The sequence below is a fragment of the Mercenaria mercenaria genome, chromosome 3 (assembly GCF_021730395.1).
Source record: "Mercenaria mercenaria strain notata chromosome 3, MADL_Memer_1, whole genome shotgun sequence".
NCBI classification, from domain to species: domain Eukaryota; kingdom Metazoa; phylum Mollusca; class Bivalvia; order Venerida; family Veneridae; genus Mercenaria; species Mercenaria mercenaria.
In genome coordinates, this window is record NC_069363.1 from 15,028,977 (window position 1) to 15,039,901 (window position 10,925).

At 34.7% G+C, this 10,925-nt stretch overlaps 1 protein-coding gene across 1 annotated transcript; it reads right to left on the reverse strand.

The window, feature by feature from the left end:
* Window positions 1-5,295: 5,295 nt before the first annotated feature.
* On the reverse strand, window positions 5,296-9,790 carry LOC123525389 (2'-5'-oligoadenylate synthase 1-like). The gene is made up of 6 exons (XM_045304405.2): window positions 9,667-9,790; window positions 8,054-8,507; window positions 7,618-7,879; window positions 7,123-7,292; window positions 6,194-6,432; window positions 5,296-6,014 (listed from the first exon to the last, which is right to left on the reverse strand). The coding sequence occupies exons 2-6, from the start codon at window positions 8,372-8,374 to the stop codon at window positions 5,849-5,851; spliced, it is 1,158 nt and encodes a 385-aa protein (XP_045160340.2). The 5' UTR covers window positions 8,375-8,507; window positions 9,667-9,790; the 3' UTR covers window positions 5,296-5,848.
* Window positions 9,791-10,925: the final 1,135 nt, after the last annotated feature.

Below are 10,925 nucleotides of genomic sequence, written 5' to 3' on the forward strand. Positions count from 1 at the left end.
GCCGTTTTTCAACAGTGTTTCTGTTACCTCTTATGAACAGACTCAATCAAACAGAGTCTGCTATTATTCTTCTTGGTTGCATTCTTTGCTTCCAAAGGATCTTTTTACAGATTTCTTTTGTAACAGTGCTCCTGGATTCTGTACCAGTACAAACCTGTTTCTCCAGGTGGAGGACGGATGATTTCAGACACAATGTCTTTTATGGAATCGTCACGGAGAACATACGCCCCGCCCTGGGATCGAACTCACAACACCGCGATCCGTAGATCTGCGTCTCCCTATTGAGCTAAGCGGGCGGGCACAACCAGAAATGTAGAAATGTAACAACCGCCCGCTTAGCTCAGTAGGTAGAGCATCGGTCTACGGATCGCGGGGTCGCGAGTTCGGTCCTCGGGCGGGGCGTATGGTTTCTGTGACGATTTGATAAACGATATTGTGTCTGAAATCATTAGTCCTCCACCTCTGATTCATGTGGGGAAGTTGGCAGTTACTTGCAGAGAACAGGTTTGTACTGGTACAGAATCCAGGAACACTGGTTAGGTTAACTGCCCGCCGTTACATGACTGAAATACTGTTGAAAAACCGCGTTAAACCCAAAACAAACAAAACAAATACACTCAAGAAACATATAAAATTAATCTATTTAAAATGTTATTTGCTAACTAAAGAATTCAGTAGTGTGTAAATGACGTCATTAACACATTAAAATGGCTCCCTCCATTTTCTTAAATTTCAAACTGCCATATCGTTTTTAATAGTGGTCCGATTTAAAAAAAATGCTCTCAGCGTTATGAAAGGCTTGAGGTTTGCTTTCATAGGAAATACATCGTCTAAATATATATATATACTGAGTGAGCATGTGAAGCTGAAGTTCAGACAAATAAATGCATGGTACATATTACGTATGATAAAACTCTTTCAGGTCATGTTACTTTTGCAAAGACCACATATTGCAAAGGACACATAAACACAACTATATTTTTCTACTTTCATACAATAGGATATTCTTAAAAGGTAATTCACTGAGTAGTCCACACCGGTACCGCGTTCTTGACCGTAACGTGGTACTGTACTTTTTTCCGATCTTGTTTATTTAAGCGCCAACTATGCGCTTGACTGTTCCAATACCACGGTACCAGAGTGGACTTCCTGGAATACTCTTCAAATGACCCAGTCAAATTCAGCGATTTTGAAGCGCTTGTAGAAATTCAAACTACACATTTATAGGAAATGTACGATTTGATAAAAGACATTGTGTCTGAAATCATTCGTCCTCTACCTCTGATTCATGTTGGGAAGTTGGCAGTTACGTGCGGATAACATATTTGTACTGATACAGGATCCAGGAACACTGGTTAGGTTATACATGACTAAAAATTGTTGAAAAACGGTGTTAAACCCAAAACAAACAAACAAAACAAATGTTGCAGGAATGCAGCAGCAACTTTTTGCTTAGTTTATATTTTATTCATCGTAACCATTAAGTTCCGCGGTACCGGTGAGGACCAGGCTATATGGCGTTTTACTATTTTGTTACGTCATAACTAACAGTTTACATTTGCTTTAAATCATAAAAAGAAACCCAACCATACCCTCTTTTTGTCTGCATTAGAATTGTAAGTAACTTGATTCTCTTTTCTATGTACGTGTCCATTTAGTACAACCTATATCAGTGTTTTACATACAGATACATTTTCATCAACATGTAAGCAACATCATAAAGCAAATCCATTTATATATCAATAAATAATAACAAATCAGCTTCCCAGAAAACAAAACATGAATATCCAAAATCATCTGAATTGTAGCGTGGCGTCGCAACTAGCTTGCACATGTTTAGACGAAGAAGGTCATTGAAACAAACGTAAGGGCTTCCTTGTATGTCATTGTTATTACCGGATACGTACATAATATACAATGAAACAACAACTGAATATTTTTATTCCATCGGTAACATTTCATAAACAAAACACTGATATTAATGATGCTTATGGCAATAAAAACACATTATTTATTCGAATCTCGTTCCTGTAATTTCTTAATGTGCACGGTACTAGATAATGCAACAACAGATTTACATGAATAACCTAAATAAAAACCGATTAATTTCTAATAGTGAAAACATAAAATATCTTCCAAAAACTCCGCACTTTATATACTAGTGTCATTCACATTGATATTATACAGCGTATAGCTACTTATAATAGATTTATCGGCCCTACATCTAAGGAATAGGAGCTTATGAAATATAACAAATTTTATAATAAAATTTGAATTCTGTCAATCCGATAGAATGTGTCACAATATAACAGTAAGTATATTCAAAATGTCCCGTTTTCATAATGATGAAACTCTACAATTCTGTTTCCTGAATTAAACGACTAAGTTATATGTATGCTTCGATTAACATATCGTGGGGAAACATATTGATTTAGTGCTGTCCGTCTGTCTGTCTGTCTGTCTGTCAGTCTGCCGTCCGTCTGTACGTAAGTCTATCAAAAGGTTAGTCCATGCAACTCCTCCAAAACTGTTGGCCGGATTCACACCAAACTTCACAAGAATGATTTTTGCCATTACCATCCAGTTGTGCATTTCTTCGGCATTTTCCTGTTTGATGACTTTCAGCGGCGCTATGAACCTTGATTCATCACATGTTATGATGTTTTGGCCGCATCTCTTACATTATTGAGTATATTTCCACCAAACCTTACAAGAGGGATCAGTGCTAAGACTCATTGTTCATATTTTCAGGTTCGAAGATTTTCAGCATTCAGAGTTATGGCTCTTGATGTTTCAAATGTATATTACTTAAAACAGCAATTTTAGTGACAAAAAGCCGCTTCCCCTAAGAATTTATAAAAGATATCATTCAAGTCGAAGAAAAATATATACAACAGCTAATTGAAGAAGAAAAAACTCCCTTGATAAATAAAATGAAAGAAAATACGACATTTTCAGATTTTATGAACAAATATTATATTTGTTTTGTGAGTGGATCTTTGTTTGTTTGTTTGTTTTGGGTTTAACGCCGTTTTTCAACAGTATTTCAGTTATGTAACAGCGGGCAGTTAACCTAACCAGTGTTCCTGGATTCTGTGCCAGTACAAACCTGTTCTCCGCAAGTTACTGCCAACTTCCCCACATGAATTATCAGAGGTGGAGGACGAATGATTTCAGACACAATGTCTTTTATCAAATCGTCACGGAGAACATACGCCCCGAACTCGCGACCCCGCGATCCGTAGACCAACGCTTTACCTACTGAGCTAAGCGGGCGGGTGAGTGGATCTAGACTTTGGAATGTTCTTTTACGACAAAAATAAGAATACAGCCGGCTTCTCAGGTAAGATATGATTACCGTAAAACACGCATGCTCAACAAAATCAAAACATTCGGTAAAAGATCAGGTCAACCAACAGCATTGTTAATCCGTCTATACCTAGGAAAGAAAAAGAACCAATCTTTATTTTTCCAACCGACCTTATAATTTTCTATCACGATAAAAATGAAGTATTAATGTAGAGATCTACCTCAAACATTTTCATGTCGAAGGATGCCTCCACCTTTTGAAAAGAATATTGTATTGTTGTTTTTTTTCGTGATGTTTTTGAAGGTAGTATTGTAGTTTTGATAACCACAAAGATTGAATCCCCCATTTATTTTATGTAATTATCTTAAGAATGATAAATGTATGGGGATAAATGTTAATAGATGACCAAATATGCAACATTTTTGGGATTATCACGTTTTTCAAATATTATCGTGTGAAATGTATATGGTACATTTACGGTGAAAAATATTATAATATCTAAATTGAGTTAGACTTAAAACATACGGTTAAGAGGATTCATTTGTTTTACAAGCAATATCAAAACATTTATCACTCGTGGACACAATGTCTTAAATTTTTCAATCGGAACTAAGTCACTCGTGAAAATATTGCATCTTCCGTTCACCTGGTTACGCTAAAACAAATAAATATGCCCTATATGTCTATATGTTTTATCATATCTCTTACGAAAAATGCAACCAAGCAAAATAATAGCAGACTCAGTTTGATTGAATCTGTCCATATCAGGCAATGAAATGTGCAAACCACCTCCCGCCTACTAGCACCAGCTTAAGTGGAATTCTGTAATAGTATTATTAAATGTACTCTATGACCCCAAAGGACCAGAAAATATGAAAACGCTGTGTTCAAATACAGGGAGACGTTTTACAGTCGCAACATGGCACTTAAAATTGTTGTTGTCGCAGTTAATAAAATTTATAAGATAAATGCAACTGCATGTAATTAACCTTTTAAAATTTATCGATTGCAGATCATGAACCCAGGGAGGTCGCAAAATGAAGAGGCAAGTGAAAAAACTCAGCAATTTGAATGCGGCATATGCGAGAAGAAATTTGCCAGAAAAAAAGTCTCTTAACAGATATTTAAAAGTCGGTTCGGATTTCTTTACATGTGCTGTTTGTGACAAACAATTCTACACAAAAGAGAATCTGAATGCACACATAGGTACACATATAAAGGTGACGAAACATTCACCTGGAATTTTTCGGCATGTAATAAATATTACATATCTCATGGCCTGCTTGCAGCTGGTAGAGCTATTTTTTGCCTTTTGCACCCTTATTAGCCCCAGCCGTATATCGTGGCAACAAATTTGTAACTGATTGTGTGGACGTGGGTTCCTTTTGGTTGGACAGGACACTAAAATCTGTAAAACAATGACCAAGATTTTACTTCAAAAGAAATATATTACAACAATGTGTATTGTAATCACTACGATATAGCGAAGACGAATGCAATGAATAATTATGATGAAAGTAGGCCTACATGTATATGATAATGAAACAATGATTCCTTTGAATATATTAATTACTGTTCAAGCTATGAAAACGTATTACTGTTACACATTTAGAATATAATGGATGAGCGAAATATCAAATTAATCTGTAAAACAAATCAAATTTCCAATAAATAACATATGCGTTCTTTCTTCATAATTTTTCGCATACACCTATGCTGGCTAGTTCAAACAGTACTATCACACCACTATCATTTTGAAATGTTTTGAAATTCAAATCTAAATTATAACTCCCTAGATACATAATTAATCGACATCATAAATCAAAATTCAAACAAATTATGGGGAATGCAGAAGAGTTTTCATTTAAGTGCAACAGCTGTACACTTTTTATCATTTAGTGTGACTAGTTAGTACTATATTCTTATTATTCTATCATCATTATTATTATTATTTGTAGTAGAAGTAGTAGTATTAAACATTTAGACACATTTTAAAGATTTTTTTATTATATGTTTCTTTTGATAATTTTTTTAAATCTACATATGTGTAAAATGGTACAACATATGTCAGCTTCGTCTGGAATTGCGAAGCCTATTTCTGTTTGAAAAAAATAAAATAAAATATTATAGTGTCAATCAAGCATAGATTCATATTCTTGCAAAGTAAATTTAAGTATGACAACTGCCAAAGGAATATACCCGCATTTGCTTATATACTTTTCAGTCAGTATGAATGGTAAAATGAAACATGTAATTGTTTTCTCCTTAGTTATATGAAATATAGAAAAATACATCTATAAAGATAGCAAAAAGTGTTTATGCTTACAATCAATTTAAAACAGTATTTACATTTCAGACTTCCAATAGTACATATAGTACTAACATCTTTGCGCATGTTTCAATTAAAAACAAAATATATGTGCACACGAAAATAGAAACTGCATAGAAAAACATTCTTCCGACCATTGGTAATCCAAAACACAAGTTATAAAAACTAGAATTACATTCTGGTTTAATTATACAGAATGTGGGGCTTTTCTATTTCCATCTATGCTTTGTGTTTGAAACGCCGTAAAAGAGCGGTCTATTGAGCCAAAGGCGAGCTTGTGGTACAACCATGTCCCAGTCAAATGCCTGACCATTCACAAGTCCGTGGTACATGTCGTTGTAAGGATTAGCAGGATCCATAATATACGGTGCCGGTCTGAAATATACAAAGATGTATCAACTTCCCATATGACTGTGAATGAGATATTTAATGTTCCGATTTTCTATCCAGGAACATTATTCAACATATTACATAAAAACATATTATTTTTATTTTGCTAGAACATAGGATAATTGAAAAAATGACATGTGAAAAAAACACAATTAACGCATTACCTTGAATGTACCAAAGACGTGCCGTATTTCATTTGTCGTCTAAGAATAATTTTGAGCTGTCTGTGGTTGACAAGAGATGTAAGAACAGCATGCAAAGCTCGAGTCATGTCAAAACTGACAGGTTCATTTGCTTCAGTCCAGGCATTCAGCACCACTAGTTCTAAGGCATACGAACTTGGCCAGTTTGGCTTCCTGTCTCGGTTTTCAGCAAAAATTGGCATTTCTGGCTCATCTTCTTTCTGAATTGTTACAATAAAATGATGTAAAGAATTCGATATGACACATGTGCAAACATATGAAAGTATTAAATGCTTTCTAACTGACAATCTGTTGAAGCAGTTATTGTAATAGCATTACTTATTACAGTAAATGCTATGCTTTACTCTAATCGAATTTCAGATAACTGTGTCTTCAAAATCATACCGAACTGTTGTATCTCTGGTTGTATTGGCGATGATCTAGACCTAAACAACACTGACACAAAGGGTATTTTCTGAATATCCTCTATATTCCTGTTAGACAGCCATATTAAATAAAGCACATGTGCGTTATCCCTTAGATATTAAAGAAGCAATGCAGCAGGTTGTATATATGAATATCTTACTTACAGTTTAATAAAAAATTATCTGGTACTCGACCTCTAGCGTATAATTATGTACTGGATAAGTGATCATTCTTTTTAAATATCGATATCAACCAAACATTGTATTGTCAATTAACTTTCATGGCCATGCTCCCGACGTACAGTGTTTGGTTCATATATACAATGACATGAATAAGGAAAGATGGACAGAAGTAAAAGACCATAAGCAACAGGTAAAACCAAAACGTATTTTAGTTTACTTTAATTTCCGTATCTGATGCATTGAATGGTTATGTTTGTAAGGGCTAGAACATTTATGATTTCGGTTTCAGTGTGCAGTACTTACCTTTAGCTTTTTGTCTTTCCAGTATTTAACAAGTTTGATTAGGCTTTTAACTTTGGTAGGCAAAGCAGAAATAATTTCTAATTGCAAAGGAGACAGACTAACGGAGTATTCGTGAATGGTACTGCTTGAAACGTCTCTCATTTTTCTATACACTTCCACTGGAGAGTAGCCTGAAAATAGAAGGACGGATGCTTGTATTTGTTTTTGATGATTTCTGCATTTAAAACAAAACTTTTTCTAATCTATCTCAAAGGAATCGAAATTATATTACACATTTTATATATGTTTTATTTTACCTTGTGGGCTGAGCTATATTTTAGATTTGAGGAAGTATACTTTTCTTACAGTCCCCATAACAATATTAAAATAAAATATAATTGCTAGAAATAGAAAAATGATATAAACAGCAACACATTCGCTACATTTGTAGTTATCCTACAATAGATCCACGTAGTATACCATACGGAAGCATTACTTAAGGAAATGTGTTCTTACCAAGTTCAAGCAGGTCAACAGCAGGAAGTATATCAACGTCATGTTTATGGCCTGAACGGCAGGTCAGCTCTACCTGTACTGAATATCGCGTCGTTCGTTGATGCTTTGCTGTAGTGTTAACCTTTAGATTTCTCTCTAGGCTCCTAAGAATATCACTCATGTCCATCATAAGGACGTCAACATCATCATACTTTGCAAGCATCAGTATGAGATCAATGTCAGACCTGTCTTTCACTGCTGTACCTTTTCCGAGGGAACCAGACTGCAGAGAAGTATATAGCATTGAGAAGTATATTGTAAATGTAGACTAGTCCTAGATAGAAAATAATTAAAATGTTCATGGACGTAAGCACTCTTCAAATAGATATGTTCTATGAATCAACAATGAGTATGCGCAAGGTCTTTATTTCCAGAAATATAGATAACATATAATTACCTTAATAATTCGTCTCGGGCGCAGTTTTGATGTCACCGAACTGGTGTCCTGTAATTTTCGAACTAGGCTATTAATGACATCTCCACAGCATCCCAGAAAAGATGAATCCGCTTGAATGTTTTCAGCGATAAAGATCTCTAAAGTGCCACCATTCAACGCGTATATGTCTGTTGATACAGTTGATACGCTTAAGCCTCCAAATGCGCCATATAATCCATTATGACCTGTATCTGCTTGATGCTGGGACAGGCTTTTATCTGCTAAGAAACGCCTTGAACAAACGGAGCACTGGTACTCTCCCGATTTGTACTTCCTATTCATATCTATGTGTTCATCTACAGGTTTTGTCTTCCCAAAGGGTATGCTGCACAAACATTCACAAACCAACGGGTCTTAATGGCCTCTTTTCAAGTTATCGGCAGAACACTTCTTCCTTTGCCTTGTTTTGTGTATTCTAAAAAGGTATCTATGGATTTTATCTGTACGTATTGTCCATGTATAAACAAAATGTAGGAAATCAAAATATATAAAAAAGTTAAATTATCTGTAAAATAATGTGTTACGAGCGCATGAATATTTATTTATATAGCCTGATCCTAAAGTAAAATTATCTTTGTTCGGGTTCATAATATATCTGCTATCACCCTCAAGAGCATGTGCTAATTTATATTGGCAATACAATTAAATCGATCACTTTCAGACCTTGAACAAGTTGTTTTAACCATTGAGCGGCATGCAATTCAATAAGCGTATACTAAAATGGTGAAAATTATACATGTGGTACATCTATAAACATGGTTCAGTTACCAAAACAATTAAACGATTCACTCGTTGTTCAATAATGTATAGTAAACTGTTTATTGATATGTTACGTGAGTGTGTGTGCGTGCGTGCGTGCGTGCGTGCGTGCGTGTGTGTGTGTGTGTGTGTGTTTAACGTCTTTCTCAACAATTTTTCAGTCATATGAACGACGGTGTCTACTTGTTAGCTATGAGAGTACAATTGCTAAATCAATATCGATCGTGAATTAAAATGTAATACAGAATTGAGGAAGTTGTAGTTGTTTTAATTTAAAATTGTAAAGACTATATTATCTTAAATTATATATGTATGTTATACGTACAAAAAAAATGTATATGATTAAGTTTCTACATTTATAAAACGTTAATGTTAGTTTTAGTGAATCAGTTAAGATTAGATGGTGTGTTTGTTTACGCATTTCTTTCTTGAAAATATCACGTATACCATAAAACATGTCGGTCAAGGGTCATCCTGAAGAAGGACGAATATCCAGTGCAATATGTCGGTCAAGCTAACGTCAATATAAGGACCAGGTCAATTTTAATCTTGCAATATATAGCTATAACAGTAGCTTGCGGTATATCTGACCTCACAGATTTATATCGGTATAATTCAATTTTGAATATAACATGTTCTATTCTACACTATTCTATTCTATTCGGTTTTATCTATCATGACAAAAAACACCTACATTTCTTTTACTGTCACGTTAATGAAGCACCTTATAACCACATAGAATGTTTATAACCTGTCACACTCTATACTTATTTCAAAATCAAATTATTTTGAAAATATATATAAAAGAACCTTACAATTTAGTTTTTGATAATTCCTTCTTTCGTTTTCGGAGTGCATATCAATGTAGTTAGTTGTGTGCATTATGCATGAGCTCAGCAACTGATATCGGTAACATGTGACATAAGTGATCAATTTTCCGAAAATCCATATATATTTACGGTAAAGAGAGGGTCGTTAAATAAATACCCTCACTCGTTCAACGGAGCATTTGTATATGTGTATGTTTTCAGTCGAAATATTTTTTAATGACCCGCTTTGTTTAGTTTGGATTTCAGTGATAATACAATTTAAATTTTACACAAACATGTTACGTGCTTTGTATGGGTTTAAAATTGGTAAAACATATAGGAGAAGTTGAAAGACGACGGATAAGCAAACCTACAACATTTTACCTGAGTATGTTAGGTCAGCAGTAGAACTGTAATAGAAGTATTGGGGAATGTGTTACGCAACATATCAGATAAGCGGACAAAGCCCGATCACAAATATGTGCGCCGTATGATTCAAGATCTAAGCTGTACTTTATAGCCTTTCACAATTCTTTTGACTGTATCATTTTCTGCATTATAGTACACGTTTATATAATATATAAAATCAAATACTTATTCGGAGTTATATATGCTAAATGAGCGACATAATATAACCGGCAAATTCATGAACTGCGCTGACGATTTATGCTTATTTTGACGGCCATTTTCTGTCATTCATTTTGCATGAATTCCCCAAAAAGATTCAATTTCTTATATCCTTTTCGCACCTGTAGCGCAAAAAAGTTGTAATAGCGAATGACGGCCCTTTCACGCTTCCGTAGAATCAACATTTATTACACGAAAGTCAGTTTGAACATATGGCTGAATTGTCTAGGTCAGCAGCTTCCAAATACAGAAAATCTTAGACCTGAGGAATATGCTGACACTTTTAAACAACACCAAAAGGGTCTTAAGAAAGAAAAATCTCAAAGCAGAAGCTCATTTTCAGTGTTGACAGAAAACATGCATATGCATTGCGCGAGTGTATAAAATGTATCCGGTGTCATTAGGATATTTATATCATATGTTCTTCCCTTTTGTTAACAAGTTCTTTTTTTCTAAATTGCACAAATTGTGTTGTATTTAAATCCGGTCATTCGGCTCACCAGACAGAGCAAATGTAATGTAAGTTAAGGAACGTTCTCCCTGACTACACGCGGGCGTAGTCAAAAATACGACACGTTATCATTAAGCGGCGTATCGTAACTTTGCACATTTTTGTTTCGTGCTAAATGAACTTCATA

What these genes read in the sequence shown, in the direction of transcription:
- LOC123525389 (XM_045304405.2), bottom strand. Translation starts at nt 8,374, where the DNA reads ATGAATAGGAAGTACAAATCGGGAGAGTACCAGTGCTCCGTTTGTTCA. An exon ending in GCCCGAGACGAATTATTAAG is followed by an intron (nt 7,880 to 8,053) that starts GTAATTATATGT and finishes ACTTCTCTGCAG; the next exon opens with TCTGGTTCCCTCGGAAAAGG. An exon ending in GGAAAGACAAAAAGCTAAAG is followed by an intron (nt 6,433 to 7,122) that starts GTAAGTACTGCA and finishes GTAACAATTCAG; the next exon opens with AAAGAAGATGAGCCAGAAAT.